General features: G+C 40.0%; 1 protein-coding gene across 1 annotated transcript in view; it reads left to right on the top strand.

The window, feature by feature from the left end:
- IARS1 (isoleucyl-tRNA synthetase 1) overlaps positions 1 to 24,288 on the top strand; it is a 92,179-nt gene that overhangs the window by 18,453 nt on the left and 49,438 nt on the right. Inside the window, exons 9-14 of the mRNA XM_066326914.1 lie at positions 801 to 888; positions 4,650 to 4,710; positions 6,100 to 6,195; positions 10,551 to 10,673; positions 12,128 to 12,219; positions 16,510 to 16,608. Coding sequence (XP_066183011.1) covers positions 801 to 888; positions 4,650 to 4,710; positions 6,100 to 6,195; positions 10,551 to 10,673; positions 12,128 to 12,219; positions 16,510 to 16,608 — 559 coding nt within the window. The remainder of the gene's footprint in view (positions 1 to 800; positions 889 to 4,649; positions 4,711 to 6,099; positions 6,196 to 10,550; positions 10,674 to 12,127; positions 12,220 to 16,509; positions 16,609 to 24,288) is intronic.

Below are 24,288 nucleotides of genomic sequence, written 5' to 3' on the forward strand. Positions count from 1 at the left end.
TCATGACTCTGTTGTGTGTTAAACATGAAGTTGTGCAGGCCTTTGCAGTGAATGCCACGTGTTTGGGTTTTCTTTCTTGGAAGAGAACTAAGTATGTTTCGGTTTTCAAAAGTTTTAACATAAATTTGGTCACTTAAAAAAGAAATACTGGGTATTTTCAGAAATAGCCTCACTTGCCTGAGGTGCTGAGTTGGATGTCTGTGGGTCACTGCTGTGGGACAGTGCCCATGAGTTGGCAGGGTAGCAACCTGCCTGAAATTTGTCATTGAAGCTAGGAAATCAGGGTGGTTTGGGGTAGAAAGTGAGCTTTCTTCATAACATTTCACTCATAGCATCACTTCCTGGATGTTAACTTCCTTTGTTGGTATATACTTCTTCTATAAATAAATCCAAGCATGTGAAGGAAATAGTGGATCTCAGGAAGGCTGCATAAACTGCAATCATTACCTTACAAATGACTATGGATTTTGTATAGTCACTGTCCATCTTCCAGTTGTTTCCCTCTGTTTCAGTTACAACTTATTGAAACTTCTCAAATGATTTTTCATTTGACTCAGCAATAATAAACAAGATATTTCTGCCTCTGCAACAACAAAACACCGAAAATCAGTGGCCTGGGTTTTATCCTGTGGTTTCTGTTTAAACTTAGTCTGGGGAAAAAGCAGCTGGAAAGTAGTAAAGGATTATTCTGGGCAGTTTTATTGTTACAGTATCTTGCATATATTGAAAGGTTTCCTAATGGTGCAAATGAGGGGATTAAACTGAGATTTGGGGAACTCCTGTTTTATTTTATATTCTAGATAAAGCCACAGGGAAGATTTACATTTTGATGGAGTCCAGGCTGGTGGCATTGTACAAATCTGACAGTGAATATCAGATACTTGACAGGCAAGTACATAAATTATTATACCTGCTAGTTTTTGGTGTTTTTCTAGACCAGAAGTTAATGTTCTTAAGAAGATGGAGTTCCCCGCATCTGTGTTTATATTGCAAAAGTCCGTGAAAGGAATTGAAATTTGCTGGAACAAATTGGTCTTGTATGTGAAGCTACAAATAGGAAAAAGTTTCATTTGGTCTTTGTATTGTGGTGAGGGAAAAAAGGTTCCATAGTCCACCCCTTTCCTGTGTGTTTGCATTGAGGTAACAGTCTGAGAAAATGCTGGAGGTGTAGTCCAAATGCCACCTTCTACACATCATATAAAGATTTAAAGGGAATTGGACGAAACAATCCCATTGTTCTTAGCAAATAAATAGTACTTCTGTAATTAGTGGCAGTCATCGCTTTCTGCAGGGTGCTTATTCATCTTGATTGGGTGGAAAAATTGGAATTATTTTAAGAAGTCAGACTAGGCAGGGGATGCAGGTATTAAGTTCTGTAGCTCTTCTAGACAAAATGTGGGTCTCGGCTTCTCTTAAACCTTTTCTGTAAACTAGCAGCCTGTTAAAGAGATCAAACACAACAAATACTTGTTTGCTCACTTTATTCAAAAAAACAAACCAGAAAACCCTCTTAAACCCCAGATAACCACAATAATCAAAATAAAGACTAGAAATGTTTTTGAGAATAACACCTCTTCTTTGCTGGCATCGTTTTTTTTCTATTTTTGTCTTTTTATCAAACAGCTGAAAGCTTTAAATTGAACAAATGGAGGTTATTTCAGCTGAGCAGTTGCATGTCATCATTAGAGAAACATAGAGCTGGAATGCTGAAGATGTTTCCTGTTCTGATGGCTCATACTGTGACAGTTGAATAATTTTATATTTCTGCATTGATTTCCCTCCTTTCCCCCCTCTTTGAGGATGCTCTTAATCTGTCACTTGGTCTGTACCAGTTCAAGCTGGTGTTGAGTTTCTAAAGATGATGCTCAGTGCTCTCATTCTTCAGGCTTGGCTGAACTTCTGATGTCTGGAGTTTTTTCCTCCCCTCTGAGTCATCAGTGAAGCCAAAGTGCCAGAACTGGGGATTTTGTTTTGGTCTGATACTGAATTAACAACAGTTTTCTCTTGAAGTGATGCTGTATCCTCCAGTTCAAGTACTTGTTCATTTTGGAATGACTGTGTCAAAACTCTCACTAACATTAAGACCCAAATTTGATCTGCTTGCTTGTTGTCTATGCTGGTAAGTCTCCCCCTAAAGATTTGGCTTTGTGTGGTTTGTTCTTGACAAATTCAGATTGTCTGTTCTTTAGCACTTCACTTACTAAACTCTCTCAATCACTTGAAGTTGAATCAGGTTGTTAGACCTTTCTCAGTGGTTTTTTAGGTCCATCAGTGCTTCAGTTCTCTTGAGAAATACAGATAATTCTGCTCCTTTTTGGTTTTTTGAAACCTCATCAGAGTGTCTAAAAACTAAGCCTTCCATCAAAACCATTTTATTATCTTAAATATTTTTAATACATTTGCTTTAGGCTTAAAAAGAAGCAAGCTAGCCCATATATTATATTTGTTGTTCTGTTGTCTTTTGCTTCCAAATTCTTGTTTTGATGCAAATTTAACTTCAGAGTGACTGCAGTCATTCTATATCCAGGAGCACACAGGACATTTTGGCCTTTTTTTGAGTGTCTTCATCAGAAATGGGAAGAGACTGCTATTCAAGACAATCACACACATTTCGAGTGCTGTGTTTATGTCCCTGACTAATGGTATTTCTAACACCACCACTCACCCCCTCAATCTCTGATAACTTTTTAAATTTTCCTTATTTTTTTAACCTCTGCCTATTTTTAAGGCTGCTAGTAAATCTCTTTGCAGAGCAGTATGTTTGAATTCTTTTTGTATTAGTGCTATGGTCTCTTTTCAAGCTGATTTCTTTTCTAGTTTTGGTCATGCTCCAGTTTTTCTGTTATATAATTAGTTTTCTCACTTGAAAGAGACAGTTGAAAGGTATCTGGTAGTTGAATAGATCTGTGAAAGATTTAGATCTATGAGTAAATTCATGGAAATGAACTTCACCACTTCCGCACTTAACCTTTTTCTTCCTTCAGCTCACTTTTAAATTCTCAAGCAATCAGGCCCTTGAGGGAGGAATTGATGCAACTTAATGTAACTAGGCATGGGGCTGAGGTCAGGGAATGGTCTGATTGAAAATGTTCAGTGTCTGAAGTCCCTTGAAGTGGCTGTTTTGCACTCATGGGTTGGTCTGGGTGTATCACCCCAATTTTGGCCCTCCAGTGACTTCTTGTTTTATTTAGCAGTGGTAGATATGATGTGTTTGAGCATTTCCCTCCCTTTGTGTTAGATTTCAATCCTTTGGCATATTAAGCCTTTCATTTCTTCCCACTGTTTTTCCTTGTTGTCTCTTCTTGGATTCTAAAGAATCCAAACCAGAGATTTCTGATCTCCTGAGACTGAAAGATTGCTGAAGTGATTTTAAATGAGTCTTTCTATTTTAACTTAGGTCACAAGAAGGCACCATTGTATTAATTTTCAACCTGGAGTTCAGGACTTCAACAGACAAAGTATTTCAGATCCCAAAGTGAAAATCGGGAATGTGATTCATAACCTTTGCCTTTCTCTGCCTTGTGTTAAAGAGGAATATAACTACTTTTTTTTTTTTTAAGCCAATTCTTGTGCTTCACATTCTGTATCTGAGCATTCCCACATCTGTGTGGCTGAGCACTGGGATGCTTTTCTCTCATCTGATCCCGATTAAGCACCTCCAACATTCCTAAGGCTGTTTGTAATATAAAAATATATAAACCATCTGCAGAGCTGAGGCTTAAAATAGAATTCTCCTCAATTCCTAGAGGATACTGTGTGTGCTGAGGAGTTGTGCTCTTGAACTTGGCAGTAAATGCTGCTCCAGGTCCTTCCTGTGCAGAGAAACAGCTTTGAAGAGTCCCCACTTGGAAGGAGTCAAGTGATTTCTCATAGTTTGACCATTGTTTGGAAGTTGTAGATCAAGGACAGAGTAGGGAGAGACCACAGCTGGAACACAGTCAGAGAGCTAGCCCATGTGTTAGATTAAGTTATGATTTTAGGATTTTCCCCCTGAAATTGGATGATTTAAGCACTTTCAGGAGAGTTCTGAGTTGCAGATCCCAACCTGATCGCTGCCTTTGTCACTGCTGTCAGCAGTGTGGAGGGAGCAGACCTGCAGGCTCACTGTCTGCCTCCCCTTTCTTGTCTGGCTCAGCTGGTTCCTCAGCCAGCCCTGTGTGTGCAGGGTCATTCCCTGAGACGCCTGTGCAGAGTTTGGATGCCCAGTTTTAGAATGAGGAATGAGGCATTTGAGCTTTACAGGGTGCAGTGCCCTGTGTCACAATCTCCTGTACAGAAAACTTCTGATATTTTGGATCATTGTTCAGTTCTCTTGGATATGCTGACATTGAATATTGTGTTTTATCCAGAAGATTCTTGCCCAGCTTCACCATTAGGAGCTTGTCGTTAGTGCTTAATTTCTTTATTGATTTTCATTGATTGTTTGATTGAAGTTCATCAGGTACAAGTTGTTGACTGGTAGAAGAGATACATGAAAAGATACTGTTTTTTTCTCCAGGTCCAAGTTACCACAGAGGTGGGAAGTAAACTTAAGAAAATTATTTTCATCGTCTGAAATCAAATTCTGTCAGGGAGGTGAAGAAGCCAGTGGGAAAAAAAGAGCAGTTTTCAAGTTGTTAATTTATTTTCTTGTAAATCTTTCTCCTCAGGTTTCCTGGTATTGTTCTTAAAGGCAAGAAATACAAACCACTCTTTGAATATTTTATTCAGGTAAGGTGAACCAGTTTGGTATTTGATACAGGGTATAAAGACAAAAATAAAACCCATTCTGAGTATTCCTTATTTGTATTATAAAAATGTCTTAGGTTCTAATAACAGGTTATATTAAAACCATAAAATCCTATATTAACAATTATATAGTAACAAATATTCTCTCAATTTCTCATCTAATGATTGTTGGCTACTTGCTACGTCCAGAAGTTTTGCTTTCACAAGGGACTGACTTTGGATAAAATCAGAGACATGTCCTGGTTCCCACTGAAGAGTTAAAAGCCTTTCCTAAAAACCCACTGATGAGTTAGATTTATCTGGATGCAGCTTTTAAGGACTACATTAGTTCTGGATAGATCATAAAAGAATATGTAGCAACAGGAGAGTGTTTAGAGAATTTTTCTATTTTTTTAATCTGATTAAAAACCAATGACATTTTTCAAAAAGGAGAGGTACAGCACTGCTGGCCAGGCAGCTGAGAACTCCTGAAAGGGATTTGGTCATTTGTGACACTGTGTGTTCTGAAAAATGTGCAGGAGTCAGCAAAGGTGGGAAAACCTCTGCAGGGAGCAAGGTCTGATATTTCCACAGGAAAGTCAAACACAGGTGAATCTGGAAAATTGGACTGTGCATCTGAGGTTTGAAATGGATGAATTTTGTGAGGCCTGCTGTACTTGTAAGGAGCAGATGGGGTATTTACAATTTTTTATTTAGAGTGGAGCTCTTATCTCAAAACATCTCCCTTCAGAACAAGCCAGACCTAATATTTTGTAACATATTTGGTTCAGTTGTGGCTGCAGTAATTTTTTTTTACTATTTTTATTTTAAGGAATAGTAAACAACGCTTTATTTTTCATTTTCTGTATACGGAACACACTGAAAACTGTCATATCTTTTCTTAGCAAAATTTTTCTGGATTTTCCCTCTTTTTTTACTTGGTATTTACCATACTCTTGTTTTCTGGAGGAAATAAGGAAAATGAGTGACTATAAAAGCAAACTTTTTTAAATTCAGAGGTAAAGAGGACCTACAAAAATGCAGGGAAACTTCTGTACCCTTCTTGGTTGTGTCCTCACATTCAGGAGTGTATTGATTGCAGTCTGTTAAGCACAGAACTGTGTGAAGATCTTTGCCTTGAACAGTAATTGACTTGGAGGCTTTCTGGAGAGGTGTGAGATTTAATCATACTTGACAGTCTTTAAATGAAGTACACAGGCGTCTGGGCAGTCATTAAGTCGTGTTAGGGATGTCACGTTTTACTGTGTCACTGACTTTTGGTGCAGTTCTTTCCACTTTTTTGTGGCTCATAGCTCTGCCAGCTTCTGAACAACTGTTTGGCTGTATGTATGTAAATATATATCTCTGTAAACCCATATTTTTGTGTTACAGTGCAAAGAAAAAGGTGCCTTTACCGTGGTAGTGGATGGTTATGTGAAGGAGGAGGAAGGCACAGGAGTTGTCCATCAGGCTCCCTATTTTGGTGCTGTAAGTGTCAACCAACACATCTGTAATGTTCATTTTGGCCAGCACATGTTGCTTGCCTTTCCGGCTCCTGGGGTCTCTGTCAGGGTGACTGATGTTGAACAATCTTCCCGTTTGCTGCTTAAAAATGTATGAATGTCATCATGTAACTTTGCATTCTCATAAGCTCTTCCACTTGGTGCCTGTGCTGGACTGGTTTTTGTGTCCCTGGCTTTGGTTTGTGTTGCGGTGCGTGAGCTGAACTTGTCAGTGCATCTTTGAGTGTCACTGATCTCAGCTTTTCTCAGTTTTGAGCAGGGATGATCTGTGACACTGGCAGTGAAAACTGGCTTTGCTGGGTGATAATTTTGGTTGGGAACAGCAGTTCTGCTCAGCACACTGGCCCTCTTCAGCATTTCAATTTCAGTACTCACTGGGCTTTTAGAGAATGAGAAAATGCTTTCACTGCTTTTGTCCTGAGACTTCATCCCTTGGTGTGAAAGGATTTTGTTGCACTTCCTTCTTTTTTTTTTTTCTGTCTTTATTGTCCCTTCCCTCATCTGTTCTTTTTTAAGGCTAAGAGGAATAATTTGTCACAGATTTAACATTTCAGTTTTTAGACACTTGAAATAAATGCACTAAGTTTAGGCTCATTGTCCTTTTTGTAGAGTGCCCTGTCTTCAGCCGTTAGCCAAAGATGCCCTCAAAAAACTTGCAGTGCCTAGCAATTAGCCATCCCTGGACCATGAGCTCTGTCATAATTTCCAGAGAAACTTGGCATTAGCAACAGGCCTCTTTGTATTCATGTGAAATAACCCATCCTCTTCCATCCTTTTTTCCCCTGCATTTCTCTGAAGGGTACATCCATTGTGGTGGTGTTTCCCTTGTCAGGATGATGGTTGATGTGAAAAGATGTTCCAGCTTAATATAGCTCTGAATAAACAAAATTAGAGAGGGCTGTGCTAGCAGTTAATGAAAAAAATGGTGGTGGCTGGTGAAGTGTCCTGAGGAGGACATGTCCTCACACTTCTGCTCCTCAGACTCTCCCCTGGAGCTGAATCTTGACTGTTTCAGAGGGGTGAGAGTTGGTTTAGAGTCAGGAGCTCTTGGTATGGGAGATGGAGGGAAGGAAAGGAAGAGGCTACAAACAGGGAAGGAGCTCTGGAAGAAGCTTTCCGTGGGCTGCCCTGAGAGTGGTTTGTGTATTTGCACAGCCCACTTAAACTTTTTGGAAAGAGCTTGTTGGAGAGGTTGACAGGCCTCCTAGAGCAAGGATTATCTGTCCTCTTTTACTTGATTTTTTTTTAAATAAGCCCACTGAGTTTTCTAAACACAGAGGAAAAAGAGTTTTTCTCTCCGTCTCCAGGAAAATCAGCAACTACTTGTAAAACTTTTTTTTTTTGTTAAGGAAAAAGACCTGAGAGTTACAGTTAAATGCTTCTCAAAGAAAAAAAAATACATAAAACACTGTGTGAGGAAAAAGTGCACACACATCACAAACAAAGCCTTGCAGTCGTCAGCTGAGGAGAGGCTTGAGTAGGTAACTTTTGGTACAGGGGCCTGAGTCAATGGGCTGTGCTGCCTTCACAAGGAAAGTGCACAGTGTACATTGCACTTGATGCTGCTGCCTACTTTTTGGGGTGCATGTAATTCAGTTTTGGCAGCCCCCAGATGATTTCTGTTCAGAAAAGCTCACAGAGGTCCTGGTGTGAGTTCAGGATTTCAGTATTATACAGTAGGCTCTGTACAGGATGCTGTTGGTGTTGGCCTTTACACAGGCTCAGATAGAAGAAGGGAGATGATTCATGGTGTGACAGGATTGTCTTCCTGGAGAATTGGCTCCTCTGCACCTTCCAGTTGAGTTCAGGGTGAATAGGAAAGGAATAACTGGACCAGGACAATCAGAGGAGAAGAAATAGAGCACAGTCCTTCACAACAAGCCTCGAGTCTTGTCTCTGTTCCTTCCCATCAGTGTAAGTGAGTCCTTTTGATAAATAAAGTTGGAAAGTCAGTTTATTTAAAGTCCTACTTAGTGATACATGTTATGTATTGCTAATAGCTCAGCAGTGTATCCTTCTCCAAAAAAAATGGAAGTAAAAATTCATCTGCGTTTAGTTTCAGATGTAGTTTCATTGTCTTGTGTCATGCCTTTTGCCAAATACAAACTGCCACACCATATCAGAGCATTCTATTATTTTAGTTCAAAAGGCATCAAAATTAAAGCTCACAGAACAAGACAAACCAGTATTAAAACCATTGTGAGCTCATTGTACTTCCAGATTAACATGACAATAAAATTCAGCTGCTAAGGCATTTCATCATATGTAGATGTACCTGCAGTCAACTTAAAAAGCTTCAGTAACACTTTAATTTGCATACACATTTTTAATTTGCAATACTTGTAGTGCCTGCTCAGACTGTGACACACAGGCTTCATAGATCTGTTACTGATGCACTTTTTTTTCAGTACCTGACACTTTTCAGCTAAAGTGATGTTGGTTTTTGCTAAGGGATGCTGAAGATGAACATTTGACTTCATGTTTCTGTTGTTTTGTTAAAATTTCACATAAAAAAAGCATTTGATTTCTCACAAATAGCTGCTTAATAGTTTCGGCTTAGTAATTTTGTGTATTGCACTTCTGTGTGTAACTTTCTGAGGGATTCTGAGGTGCAAGAGTGACCACTGCTTTCATCTCCTGGAAAAAAATGGTGCTGGTCTTAGCTTTTATTTGAGCTTAGCACTTGTGGATTTCTTGTATGTGCCTGGATATATTCTTGCCTCGTGGTTACAGAAGGAAATCTTTTCATTAAATGAAATGGCAGCTGAGTCTGGAGAGCTTCCATTCCTGGTGAAGTTGTTCGAAAGCAGAGAGCTGACTGCAGCAGGGCAGAGCAGCAAAGCCCTGGAGCTGAAGCACCTCTTGACCAAGGTGCTGCCCAGGGAGGGTTTGTTGTGCTGCCTTAGCAGGGCTCTGAGTGTTGCAGACCTTGTAGTCTGTGCTGGCTGCTGCTTCAAAGCCTTTAACAGCTCCTGCCAAATCAGAGCTGCCATCAGCTCTGTCATCTGTGCTGTACTTTAACCCCCACAGCAATAACAGCTGAGGAGAGGCCAGCACAGAAGGGGCTTCTCTCAGCCGTGTCCTGACTGCAGGAGCTGGGTGACCAAGTGCAGGGTCAATAATTGTCATGTTTCCTGCAGCTGCTGGACAGGGGAAGAGGCTGTGCTCTAGTGGGAGTGCTGGAGCTGGAGAGATTTGTTATTTCTCTGTGTAAAGCTTTGCTCCATGAGGCAGCAAACTTCCTTCTCCGTGGATGAGTTTCATCCTTGTAAAATGCCACAGGGATAGTAGGGAGAGCTGAAGGGACAGGATGAGTCCACAAAGGACATGGAAGGCCTGGCCTGCAGTCCAGAGCTGGCTCACCTGTGGTGGGTTAGGGCCAGGGAAGGAGAATCCAGGGAGCTGTAGAGCACTGCTCTGTGAAATGTGTATTTCCACACTGGCTCTGGTGTGGTCTCCTTGGGCAGGCTGAGAGGGTGCTGTGGATGCAGCTCCTGTGAAACAGCTGCTCTGTGTCCTGTAAGCCACTGCTCTAACTGGATAAGGTACACATTGACTGTGACTTCAGACTTGGAAGTGAAATCTGAACTTTTCTATGCCCCTACCAATTTTGTTCTAATCTTTTCTCTGATGCCATTATTGTTCAGTCATGTTCAGAAAAGTGTGAAGCAATTTTATTTCTTCTTCTTGCTACAGGAAATTAAAAATTTAAGTGGAGACTGGCCAGGAAAAAAACCCCATGATGTTGTCCATGTGTGGTTCTTGGTCAGTAGCATTGCCTATAGGCCAAAAAGATTGAGAAATACAGATTTAAAGGCTTTGGATCATTGAGACATTCAGAAAATGGGACTGCGTATGTGAAATGCCAGAATTAGATTGATTAAAATAACCTGCTTTCTGAAAAATGCAGTGTTGGCTGGAGAGCTGGGCACATCCAGGCTCTGGCTGGGACAGGAGCAGCATAGAGACCTTTTCAGTTTTTTTGCCATGCAATGGTTGCCTGAAGCTGCTCACTCCATGACTATACTCAGACACATAAAATGCATTTGTGTGTACATGCATTGATGTGCACAGAAAAATATGCACATGTCCCCTGTGCTAGGTGAGAGTCTGAAGAAATAATAATTTCCTGCATGAATAAAACTACAATCCTATAAAACAGGACTTCCTCATAAGCATTTGGGATTAATGAAGGCTGAGTATTTTGCTATTCTTGTCCAGTCATCACATCTTCTGTTTAATATTTAATTTCTTTTTCGAGGGTGGATATTTTACCTAGCACTTTGTATTCTTACAGCTTGGTGCTTGTGTCTTTTGCAGGATGATTACAGAGTCTGCATGGATTTTAATATCATTCAGAAGGACTCTGTGCCTGTGTGTCCTGTTGATGCATCAGGCTGCTTCACAGCCGAAGTGGCTGACTTTGCTGGGCAGTATGTGAAGGTCAGTGGGCCTGGAAACAGTAAAGTATTACTTTTTTCAAGATACATTTTATTTATGGTAGAAGCTTTCTTTTCTTTCCCTCTGTGGGCTTGTTCTCAATGTGTGAACTGGTATCTGGATAAATTAAAATATGTTTTAACATTTGCAGCAAAGTTGGAATGGTTTATTAGGCAGCTGAGAAAAAAAGTTGAAATGCAGGTAATGTGTATCTGTAGTGAGAGGAGTATCCTGTTTGCACCTACACCAGAGAGACTCTCACTCTGTGCTTTTTCCTGACAGAAGTGTGATATCCAGTCTCCAGGCACATGTGCAGGGCCTGCCTCAGCTCTGGGTAACTCTGAATTTCCAGGGGCCATCATTAACTTTCTCCCAGCCAGTTAATGTAACTTGACTCAGCAGGAGGGAGGAATCCAGTCCTTTCCCTCACTTGTGGGCTGTGTTAAAGTGCTGATTTACTTTAGGAGATGCAGGAGAATCCCTGGAAAAAGAGCCCACAGGAACTGCCCCTTGCTCCAGATACAAATCCCTAGCAGAGAGTGCCATGTCCTGAGAAATTCCATGTCCTGAGAAAAATTGCTTTTAGCCCTGCTGCTAAGTTTGATAGCAAAGCATGTTCCTGTAAACAAATGCAACACAAGATTTAAAGTCTTTTTCAATTAAGTTGAGGATTCAGTCAGCTGTCTTTCCTTCCTGCTTTATGCATTAAGGCAAATGAGAGGACACTATAGGCTCCATGTTTAGCTTCCTGCTGGTAGGAATCTGAATTTAAGGCTCTTGGAAAATTTTCTTATTATACTGATTTTTTCACTCATAGGTATTTGTATTTTTTTTTCCTTAATGTTGTATTGACACTTGTATGTTCAGTAGATTGTCTTAAATTATCAATATACAGCTTTCACTTCCAGCTTAGTGTGTAAAACCCAGTTAATTAGTGAGGTATTGTGAAATATGCTTCAAATTCTGAAATTCAGTCACTTTAGAGAAATGTGGTATCAGGAAGTTTAAATATTAGATAAAAAGCACTATGTGATTTCCTGCTACAAAAGTAGAACACTCAATCATTAGGATATTAAATAATGAGGGTTTTGGCTTGTATTGATGCTTCAGAAAATTTAAATTTTCCACGTAGTTGTGTGGAAAAAGAGGTAAAAATAAAAAGGACTGATGCTTTAATTTATAAATTTAATTTATCCACATAGCAGAGACACATTGAAGACACTGTAAATAAACAGGGTTTGGAAAGCAAATAACTTTGCAAGTTTCGTGTTTTACAGTGCCCCTGCAGGAAATGTATAAACTTCATAGGAACTTCCTCTGTGTGTGTGTGAATGCTGTTTTTTGCACAGTTGTGGTTTTTTTTTTTTTTTTTTTTTAATTAATTGAAGTATCTGAGACCAATCCAGTAGCAGATTACTGAGTGAAATGTGTGTTCCATGGAGAATCTGTGTTTTTAGGATGCAGATAAGCACATCATCAGATGGCTGAAGGAGAAGGGCAGGCTGATCCACAGCACCACCTTCCAGCACAGCTACCCCTTCTGCTGGAGGTAAGCACACGCCTGCACCTGCCTCTGAGCTGAGCTTTCCAACAGACAAGTTCTTCAAGTTTCTCCCATATTTTCCTCCCTCCCTTACTTCATTTCCCTGACAAAACTAAAAGTGACACAAACTGAGATTAATAATTTAGAAGCGTTCCAGTTTTGATTTTGTCATCACGGAATTTTTCTTTCCTTTTTGCCATAAAATTGATGAATTTAGATGTAGTGCTGAAATTTAGTTTCTGTTTATGATTTTAAATGTGTGTTTTTGTAGTTTGTGTTGCTGATTTGTTGGTGTAGAACTCCTAACTAACCATCTCTTGTAAAAAAGACTTTTTTTTTAAGCAGCTGAGTGATGGAAAAGGATTGTATCCAATTAAGTATCACAGAAGGTCTTCAGATGTTTGTGTTTAAGCTTTGTATGTTTTGAATAAAATGGCTGAAATGTAGTTGTTTTTAACCTTGTAAGATGATTTCTTTCTTTCTAAGAAGCAGAGTTGCTCAAAATGTGGAAACATCCTTAGATGGATGTCTCTGGGGGAAGTCTCCACGTGGAATTCTCCATGGGCCTTCAGTATCAGTGAACAAACAAGTTTTGGTTCTGAGGAATACAAGCGAGACAGATTTAATCTAGAAATGAAGCTTGTTTTTATTGGTGTCCTTGGTTTGAAATTTCCCCAATTGCTGTTGTAAAAAATCACCAAACAGTATCAAATTAAAGAAAAAAGAATCTTCAGTAATCTTTTAGTAGAATATTAGATTCTTATTATGAGCAAAGACACACTTAAAATAAAATAGCTGATTTAATTATCTGAAATGGCTTGAAGATTATCAGTCCTGTATGATGTATCCAGCACCTGTAGTGAAATAACTGTGATAAAAGCTCATCTCTCTGTCTGGCTCTGACTCTGCCAGGTGAAGTGTTCTAGCAGGGTACATTTATCTTTAATTTATAGCAAAAATAACCTTTGCTTGCTCTTGAACAGCAGGATTGGCTTGTTTCTAGCAGCTGCCTGGAGGAAGGAGGGGAATTGCTCTTTAAGTGTTACGGCCTTGACAATTTGGGACAGAGTTTGAGAAACGTCAGCCCCCAAAAATCAAGTAACGCTTGTGTTTTTTCTTGTGTAGCAGCTCAGATAGCCAGTTATGGCCTTCTCAGACAAAGCAGGGATGCAGAAGTGCTGATTCTGTAGAAGATCCTTAATCTTGCCGCTCCGTTGACGTTTTTATTGATTGATGATAAGTTGCAGGCAGCACCTAGCAGCAAATTAGCCGGTGGGAAGAACTGAACAATGGATTTTACTTGAGAAGCTCATTTCACTGCCATCACAAATCAAACCATAATTGGAATATGCTAAAAGTAGAAGAGTAGTTCTTAACTTTGAACATAGTTATAAGTTATTTTGATTAATGTAAGAAAACTTTGAAATTAGACTCTTCTTAATGTACTACTGCTTTTCCTTGAAACCAAGCAGTTGTTGAATCCTTGGGATGTTGAGAAATTTGCCGCCTTCTTTTTACATATCATGAAATCAGTGTCCTCCTCTGTGTAGTAATTTTCTGTCAGCTAAACTTTACAATCTGAAAAACACTATAACTTGGTAAGGACACGGTAGATAGTTTTCAGTTAGAATTCTTCTTAATTGGAACTGTTGAAAATGGAGAACATTGGTCAAAACTTCTCTGTGCACAGGTGAGATCTTGGGAGGCTGTGTCTGGGCAGCAGTTCAGACACTGTTGGATGTGACATCTTGAAGGGGCCCTCCCAGCTCCTGCCTGCCATTCCTTTGGGAACACAGTGTTGGGAAGATGTCAGCCTTTGACTTTTCCAAGCCAGTGAAGGCAAAACCGAGAAGCAGCTTTATAGCACCGGCTCAATTATTGATCATATCATATTGATCGTGGTTTTCTAAATTGTGAGAAAACAGAATAAGATCACAGTTAACGTTATTTGATTCTTCTGATGTGTTTCTAAAGGATCGGTCTTTAAGGGGAACAAAACTTGGTCCACTTGGGACAGAGAGGAATGGTTAGGCAGGAACTTTGTAAGCATCAGACTGTGATTTGAGTTCTGTTTGGGTTTTCCCCTTGTGTTGATGGAAAACAAAACCCAGCAATAGGTATTTCTCATTTGATTCTACAGTAAAATCCAGTTGAATCTGGAATTTTCAACCTTCTCAGCAGTCATGAGGGGTAGAAATGTAGAAGGTGTCACTGCTTGGCAGATTTTAATGTTTTGTTCTCTGCAGTCTCCTGCTGAGGCACTGCTTGGTAGTGGTAGAAGAAAAATACTCAGGGAAACTTTGCCCTCTCCCCTTTCTTGTTGTCTCCATGTAAGAGGAGCATAGCCCTGTGGGTGCTTCAGTGGTTTTCAGATGTTATAACCTCAGGGTTGGGTGGAAATGGTTCCTCTGCTTGGCCTGTGTCCTGGATCCTTCTTGCCTGAAGCCCCTCCATGGCCATGGGTCTGTGTGCAGTCAGCCCCCCCTGCTGCTCTCTCCTGACAGAGCTGGGATGCCACCATTGTCCCAGCCTTCTTTTTCCAACACGTGAGAAATTTTTAATACCAGTTTTTTATTCTCCTTGTTCCCTGTTACTGGAGATCTTGTGATGGCAGTTCATCATTCTTCAGCACATCTGAAACAAGATACTCAGTGAAATCAAAACACCATGTAGCTTGGGGAATGCTTTCTTTTTCACTGAGGAGTGAACTGAACTGTTCCCTTTTTTACTTGTTAGGACTTAAATTTGCGTAGCAAACCACCAGTAGGTTTGCATTTAACAGCTAGGACACAATGGCATTATTATTACTTTGAGCTGTTACCATTTCCTTTAAGGGTATAGGTATTTTAACCCCTAAGCACATTGAAACATACAGGTTATAGTTAAAATGAAATGTCTTTTGAAATAGAATGTTGAAAGAAACAATGTGGGTTTTTTTATTGGGCTTTGTGCACTGTGAGTTCAGCTGTTAAGGTCTGAACAACCTTTGCTGTGGTTTTTCTTTCTTTTATGGGTCAGGCAGGTGCACCTTTAGCGAGTGCTGGCACAGTAGCAATTTTAATTTGCATTTTAATCTGCAGTAGTTGGTGGATTTCAGTTGTGTTCTTGCTGTGGCTATAAGTAAAAGGAATTAAACTTGGGCTGTTTGTAATGCTGACTGCGCATGGGAGATAACCGTAGTTTCTCAGGGTCTTTGCTGGTGAATTTTTGTGTATTGCCAAGTTCTGCACCAAAGTGACGTAAGCAAAAGTAATATTTTTAAGAAACGTTTTGTGGGATGGATTGATGCTAAAGGAGAATGATCTTGTCTCAGTGTTGTTTGCTCCTCTGAACCCATATAAAGATCCTATCCCCTAGGGCTCTTCTCCCCCTTCATAATGGAATAATGGGATGGATGTGAAGGATTAGAAAAGTCTGAGCTCCTTACAGTGACCTGTGCTCAATGTTGGATCCCATGATCCTTCAGAAGGTTGTGCTGCCTGAACAGTTATTCAAGACCTTAAGCAATTATTATGGAACTAATAAATCAGAGACTGGGTTGGGACGCTGCAGTCAGATGCTTGGTGATACTGATTTTACCAAGTAATTTAGGAAATTTTTCAGTCTGTGCTCTGGCCAATTGTGTTTCCATTTCTAAGCAATCCCAGGTTGTGAAATTGCTCTCCTCCCATATGGATTTTCTTTTATAGCTTATTGAAGTAAGGAATATGTTAAGATATATTGAAAACTTCTTTTATATGCTTATCTGGATTTCTTGCTTTCCTTCTCCTCCTGGAGTGGAACTTTCTTCTGGCTAACCCTGGGTGCTGTTCTTTATGATCTGTGATTATTATTTTAAATGCAAATAGTAAAAACACAGCATAATATTCCCTGGCTTTTCAGGCTCATATACACGTAAAAAATGATGCAGAATGAGCTCATGTGGAAGACTGAAGTATGACTCACTTTAAGAGTTACTGAAGTTCATAATGTTGTACTATGTAGGAGCACAAATTTCAAATTCAGGTATTGTTTGAACATTCTCATGATTGTTCTTGCTATACAAATTCCTTGAATTACTGGGTTTGAAGGCTGTAAATTTTTTTCAGGACTGGATTTCAAAATAGTAGCTCACATAAGTGTAACAGTTTATGTAATTTAACAAACCAAACAGACCCCAACCTTTAACTGTGATAATATTTCAGCCGCAGTGAACTCAGTCTGTGGAAAGGAGACTGTCATGTGCAAAAATAAATATTAAAGAACACTTTATAAACAATGTAGCATTTATAAATGTTTCTGTTTTGTTTTGCACAGGTCAGATACTCCGCTGATCTACAAAGCTGTGCCCAGCTGGTTTGTCAGGGTGGAGCACATGGTGGAGAAGTTGCTGGAGAACAATGCCCAGTGCTACTGGTAATATCTCCTGTTGAAATCTGCTTTATTCCTTTCCCTGGAGTTGGGGGTGTGTGCTGGAACTCTCCAAAGCTATTCCACTGTTCATACACTCACTCTGCTTCGTATTTCCACTCTTTTTCAGCCAGTGCTACTGGGACCAGTTCTAAACAGTGTTTTACCTTAGTTTTATCAAGGTTGAATATTTCCTAGTAATTTACATGGAGTTACATGACAGGATCATTAAAAGTGCCCTCCAGTCATGTTTTGCAAACCTAAAGCATGAGAGAAACTGCAGAGGAGAATCATCCTGCAGGATGTGCTTTCTAAAAGGCTCCACCTGAGACCGTAGTAGAGGCTTGTAACTTAAGTAACTTAGTGCTGTGTATATATTGTTACAAATTAAACTGATTTTTAGACAAGTTGTGGGTTTTTTCATCTAGTTATTACAGATAAGGTTGATTACTTTATCATGGGTGCATTTAAAGAGAAAATCCACACCCACTCTCCCCTCAAACACCCACAAAAAGCTCAGCCCAGCTGCCCTAAACTGAGTTACACAGGTTTAAAGAGAAAAATTCTTTTAATGGCAGAAATAAAATCTTGACATGTATATAGGGAGTGTGAAAAATACTTGCATGAAATTTGTGTAGAAAACAGCAGATGACCTTTAGATAACAACTTAAATGCATTATTAATTGCAGTGAAAGGGAACTGTTGGTGCTGGTGGAAGGAGGCAGTCCTGGGTTTGTGGTGTGTTAGTAACAAAAGGACTTTACCTTCTGCACTTTGATAAGCTGCATTTTTATTTCCCTTCCTCTCATCAATCACTTGTGCCTGGGAGACTGAGACCTCCCAGTGAGTGAGGAAAACTTGGAAATTCTGACCTCATTCAGTATTTCCATATGAGGACTGCAGGGAGAGCTTGGATTCCCCCCTCTCCCACCACAGTTGTCTTTTGTAGAGAAGGTGTCTCAACCTTAAGTGAGCAATTACAGCCTGTGCTGCCTTTTTTTCATGGACAGTAGCTGGCAATTCAGTTCTCTGTGATCATTGAAATTCTCTGTGAGCAGCTTTTATGTAAGTGCTTACATGGTGCAGGCACACTGTAAATCCTGAGATCTCATCCTGGGATCTTGTGGGGAAAGTCAGTGATCAGACTAGAGCCTGCCCAGCAATGCTGCAGCCTGCCTTTGCCAAGCAGCACATGCCCAGTCTGCCTGTGTCAGGAGAGCTTAGAGATTTAGGAAGTGTTGTTTTCTGTTTGCCATAGCAGAACATAGTGTGATCCTCCTTTGGGGCAAAAATAAGCTACAGAGGGGTGAAAGTGTTTGTTCTTAGCTTTAATTAGCTTCCTCAAGATGCGTGCACTGTTGGGATGACAGTAGACCTTCGTATTTAGTCTTCACATGAAGAGAAGAGGAAAAAAAATTGAATGATCCTGTTAAGGAAGTGCTTAAATTGATGGGTTTTACTTTTCCAGTAGCAGAGCTTCAGAAAAAGGCTGCTAAGTTATCTCCATTCATCCAGGAGACACTAATTAGGAAGAATTACTGATCAGTTTGAACCTGCTTTGTGCCCATATTTGGGGTTTTAGTGGTGCTTTCTGTAAGTGCTGAGTAGTGGAGATACAAGTAGAAGCAAATTTTGCAGCTGCTGTTGCAAGAGTTGGGTGAGAAGAGCAAACAATGACATCATTTGGCAATTTTCAAAATGCTTGGAATTACAGTAACCATTTGTCCTTTAGGCAATTCCTAATTCTAAACACAATTCCATAATTGAATATGAAACTGATTTCTCAGACCACTTCTTAAAACCATGTGGTCTTAGGGATTGTGGGAAGCTTTTTATTGTGAATACAGCTACAAGAGGAGATGTATGATCACAGAATTATTAATAAATAATATGTATTTCCTGTGTGTGATTTCATAATAATTTTAATACTGGGTAATCTTGAAGTTGGCTTTAAAAATACAGCCTTTATAAAGAATAAGGGAATATTTTTGAGGTTTTCTTCCTGTGTTCCCCGTTGATGGCAGTTTTATTTGGGATGTAACTTCTGAAGTTGGCATTGAGACTGCTGGCCTTCTGCAGTATTCATTTATTGAAATTTTGGGAACACCATCTTTCCCAAAACCTACTTTCTCTGCTTTTGAAGAGACCTGGTCTCTGAAAGTGCCACAGGAATAATATGTAGCTTTTAAAAAATTTATTTTTGGACTCTCTGGGGCTTCAGAATGTCCTGAAAATGAGAAAATTTGGGATAAATGCTTTTCAGACTATATTAACCTTTACAAAATGGGTTTGACTGTGTTGCTTTTTTTATTTCCATAAATGACTGATAGGTATATTGTCCCTTAAGAATAGCTGCCCTCTTGATAGAAATCCTTTCTGATGAAATAGATTAAACATACTTGGACAAACTTTGCAACTTGATGGCATTTCTAATTAGTTTTTAGTGAATTACCCAACTTATGAGGCCACAGTCATTCAAAATTTATTAAAACCTGCAACTCTAGTTTCATTTTTTCAAAATGAATTTAACTATCACTTCCAATAATGGTTACATGAGTAATGTGCCAGCATTTTTGTAAAACCAGAAGCCAAAACCCCCCTCTACTCTGTCACATCCTTATTTCAGACTGGGAATTAACTTGTGTTGGATGTTGATGAAAATGCACAATTGGAACAGTGTTTAGGGGGCTGTGCTTCAGTCTTTCATTGAAGTTCCTCACTGAATATTCTTTACTGTGTAACTGAGATTATTTAAAAGAAAATTTAAATTTAAGAGGTTTATCTTCTGTTTGGCATTCAGGCACCCACTACTGCTGTGTTTGAGATGAAGAGGGGCAGATTTGGCTGCTGTAAAATCCAGGCTTGTCAGAAAGTGGCTTTCTATTCTCTTGATAAGGGGAGTTGGATGCAGCACCAAGGTGCTGTCTGGATTTCATCCTTAATTGTTGTCACCATCATTTTCTCTAATGGTTTGTTGAAAGAGCATTTTTTATGTACCCACAGACTAAACCAGGCCACCTTAGATTATAATTACAATCTAGGGCAATTCCTGTCATCAGTGTTCAAACTTGGTGGAGATTGAAAATTTTTAAATTACTGCAAGCATCAAATCCATACAATTTATAATGAGAATTCCAGACTGCTGTAGCTCATCCTTCTGGCAGTGGATATTTCTGTTCTTGCAGACTGATAGGAAAGACTCTGTAGTTTGTATTTAAATATTGGCTTTGAACTCTTTTCTTTCTTTCTTTCTTTCTTTTAAACCTCTCTCACTTAAAGTTCTCCTTCAGTAACTCCTGAGATATTCACCTGTAACTGATGACAAGTTTCTTATGTTAAAGACATTGTGCAGTTCTGATACTGTTTGCATAAGATGTGCAGCACTTGGAGTAGTGGAAAAATAAGCATCAGTGGAAGGAAAGCAGTGATGGCAGACAGGGACTTCAAAGAAGCCAAACCTTTTGTTCTGGCATCTTCTCACCACTGAAGAATTCAGGTGTTGTAATAAAGAGCTTGATGTCTGGTGGAAGGTATTATTTTCCTGACTTCATCACTTGAGCTGTTAGTTCTTGCTGGAAATGCTACCCACAACCCATTTGTGTGAGTGAAGTTGAAGTGTGAGTTTTGCAGGGACTCCCTGCAGCTCCTGTGTGAGCCCAGGTGTTTTCTTCTGTGTCACTTGAGCACATCAGGCTCTGGAGATTTTGATCCTGGTCATTTCTTTGACGACAGAAGTGTCTCCCAGCTGTGGGAAGGTGAGATGTGGTCAGGGATGGTGCCTGGTTGTGGCAGAAACCTCGAGGCTGTGCAGGGGATGGGGCTGTGGAGCCCATCCACAATAGAAAGCAAATGTTTATTTTACTGAACTTGTCATTCTTGCTCACATGAGGAATCTGAGTCTGTAGCAGGGGCACAGAATTTTCAGTCATAACAGAATTGTAGAGCAGTAGAAGAAAGTCAGCGATTCCTTTTTTCCTTTTGCTGTTTATTTATTTTTAGAAAGCTTAGTAGGACATTTTCTTTCTTAGTTTGTTAATATTAATGATTTCATCCAAGTAGTTTTAAATGCATGGTGTGTGTAGATTTTTTTTTTTTCATATTTTTCTTTTCTTTAGTATCACCATGCAGTTGTAACTCTTCTTTTTGAGTCACCAGTCACACTTTTCATACTGGGGAATCATGAATACAAATGAGATACTCCCTCTAGAAGCAATTGTGATGTGCACAGCAACTCGGAGTCACTAGATGGCAACATTTCCCGAGGAAAAATCCAAATTAATGGCATTGCCTACAGCGGGAGGTGGAAAAAATTGCTGCAGGGTTAGCCTTGTGTTTGTCTAATTTAGAGAAGGTTTTATTACTGTCTGTTGTCAGACATGGTTGAGGATTAGAAGTAAATTTGGAGGCTTATTCACTAGATTTTGATGGCTTCTGTTTTGCTGTGCCTTAATTTTGCTGTTTCCTCTTTGAGCCTCTTGTGCTGAGGTTGTTGATGATGTCATGAATGCAGAGGTACCTTTCAGTCCCACTGAAGGGTCACCAAAAGCTTCTATTTTGCTTCAAGGAAAAGCTTATGAAACAAACCCCCCAAATGCCAGTTCTCTAAGCAACTCCAGCACAATTTTCTCGGGCAGCTGATAAATTTGTGACATCAGCAGTGTGTTGAATGTCTGCCACTGTCACAGGAAGGCAAACGTTATAGCTACATGTGGATTGAAATGGATCCTGAGTGCTGATGCCCTACAAAAGTACTTTATGCCAGTAAATGTTAGAATATTCCCCAGGAAACTCTGCAGAGAGAAGAAAGTGGAGGCTTCCCTTCCCCCTGGTGCGGGGTTGCAGGGATTGTTGCTAAGATCAGGAGTTTTAGCAGCAGTTAGCAGGGGGTCACAGAATGGAGCTGGAGCAGGTTTTCCGTGGGATGTGTGCCAGGATTGGAGGTCAGGGCTGCGCCGTGCCCAGGAGCAGCGGTGACGGTGACGGCGCTGCATCTGCAGCAGCATTGCAGTCATACCACAACGTGCTGGTTGCCATGGGAACCAGGAGAAAAAAGAGGGAAGAGAAACATTGGGAGATCAAAATGATTGAAAGCACAGTTCCTTCAGCCCCTGTGAGCTGCACCAGGAGCAGAAGATGCAGGGGTGGAGGTAGCCCAGGCTCGTGTGAGGTGTCTGGGGTTGCACCGTTCCAGCAGCTCTCCCTGGCTGAGGAGCAGAGGCTGCTGCAGTGGGAATTCTGCCTGGTGCACGCTGACCTTTCCTCCCTTCCCCTCTCCTCCCTCCCGCCTCCCCCCATGTTTAATTAGGTCCATGATATAGATTGGCACTAATTAAAGTGTCAAAAGGGCATGAATAGTTGCTTATTTTATCTCTTTGAATTAAAAGCCATTAAAAATCAATTTGAGGGCATGTTGAAGGAGGCTTGTTATTAGACTAAATTAACATAATGGAATTTAAGCCTTTGTCTTCTAAGGGTTGGTTAATGTTTAAAAAGAAAGCCAAATTCTACGCCAAAAATAAACCCCCTGTTGGTATGCTAGGAATTTAAATAAATCTGTACATATTTAGTTAGATGACACAGAATAACTACTTAATCACCTTTGGTGTTGCTGATACAGCTCAGCTATTTTCTGGAAGAGTAGTTTTTCCAGATTTAAAACTGGTTGCTGATTTCAGGTGGCACTTAAAGTTACCAGCTTGCCAAAGGACAGAACAGATCTGGGACCATACTCTCAGAACCAAAGCTGTATTAGAGCTCTTAATCTGGTATTAGGTCCCTTAATTCCCGCTACTTAAGGTAGTATTTTGTTTATCAACTTTATAGTCTTAACTACTCCTTTAATTAGCAATTACGAAGTAAATCTTCCCCAATACATAAAGGTGCTGTGGATTTGCAGAGCATTTATTATTTAAATTTATAATTCATTTATTATCATGAATAAAATTAGCTGGTGAGAAGAATCATGAAGACTGAGAGAGAAAGGATTAGCTTATCTTTATGTAATATCTGAAATAGCTTTTCATGTTGAGCCGACGATAAAACACGAGGCTTGTGCAGGGGGGCACTGTTTTATTTATTTAATCACAGTGCTGTTTGTCATTACAGAAAAGAAGGATGGTGCTGCTTTGAGACAGTTCCTGCATCCTGTGACTGGGGCACGGTGAGCCAGTTCAGAGCACATCACAGATGGAATAAGGAGCTGAGTTCAGTATTTGTGGTTGTGTTATGAGCACAAGAAATATGCTCCAAATTCTACAGAAAAGGAACAGATGACTTTGTCCTTTTAATAAGTTTCCCCCTGAATTATGTAATAATTTAGAGGGTTTTTTTATTTTCATCCTGTACATTTTTCCTCTAGAGGCAAGAGTCAGAGAACAAATTTATTCATTTTAATTGATACTGTTCCTTGAGTATTTATTGGTGAGAACCCACTGGCTCAGCCTGTGGTGGCTCACTGTCAGCAGACTTGGTCCTGCTCTGGGATTGAATGTGGCCAGCAATTGCTGTTTTCAAATCCGTGTCCACATTGCTTGTGTGACTTGGGTGCTGAGTGGTGCATAGGCTGAGAAGGCAAGGAAAATGGTTCCTCTTGTAATAAGTTAATAAATGTTGTTAAAAGACTGGGCTTTGCTTTGCTCTTCATGGGATTTTTTAGCTTATCAAATGGGATTTTTATTTTAGACAGTAAATGAGTAGCTACCAAGAGAGGGTGTGGGAGTTGATGTGCAGAGGACTTAGCAATGCATGAATTTAGCAAAACCCCACATCTGCCTCAAAAATCGGAACAAACAGTCAAAAATGGATGTGGAAATTCGCAACAAATGAATAATTTTCATTGTCTCTGACTTGTATGATAGAGTTTTGATATTGGGAAAGTAAGACAGACATGAGCATTCAGACAGGTAGGAACTGTGATGTACTTTGTTTCAAAATCTTGAAAATCTATGATTTGGCAAAACAATATTTATTCCTTTGTGTTGTGAAGTTCAGTTCCCTGATCTTTCCAAGTGCTGCAGTGTCTGCATCTTGGAGTTTATTTAGTGCCCTGTCCTGAGTGCCAAGAGGAGAAATTACAATTGTCCCACACTGTTCCACACCCATGAATCAAGAGCTCCCTGACCTGCTGAGGCAGCAGTCTCCTTAACCTTGCTAAATGTCAGAGAAAGAAGTATGAAATCCTATCTGTGTCATTTTGCAGAGAAATTTGAAGGTCAAACAAATTGTAGGCCAGCTAGGAAATAAAAAAAACTGTGTTTCTCATAGCTCAGTTTGAGGAGCTGCAGCACGATGCTTTTGGGAGAGAAGTGGCTGCTTTGATTTTTCACTTGCAGCCTCATGGAACTGTTGGGACTGGGGTTTGATTTTCTCTGAGGTGTGAAGGTGTCCAGTGCCAGTCCAGAGGGCTCTGAACAGGCAGAACTGGGCACCTTTGGTCACACACAGCTGCAAACTCAGTGGTCACCAGCAGGAGCCTGAGATTTGTGCTTGCAGGCTAAAGGGGGTTTGTGATGGGTGTGGGGTTAAATATGAAAATTGTATGCATTGGCATATGGGAGAGAGCTTTTAATTTATCTTCCAGGTGCTTTGTGTAGAGGGAAGAGTAAAAAATGCTTCCCCAGCTAATACATGCCTGTGGCAAGATGGTGTCTTTATGAAAATTTAACAGGAGAAATAATCCAAGAATAT

Source organism: Sylvia atricapilla, chromosome 11, assembly GCF_009819655.1.
Source record: "Sylvia atricapilla isolate bSylAtr1 chromosome 11, bSylAtr1.pri, whole genome shotgun sequence".
Classification (NCBI taxonomy): Eukaryota; Metazoa; Chordata; class Aves; order Passeriformes; family Sylviidae; genus Sylvia; species Sylvia atricapilla.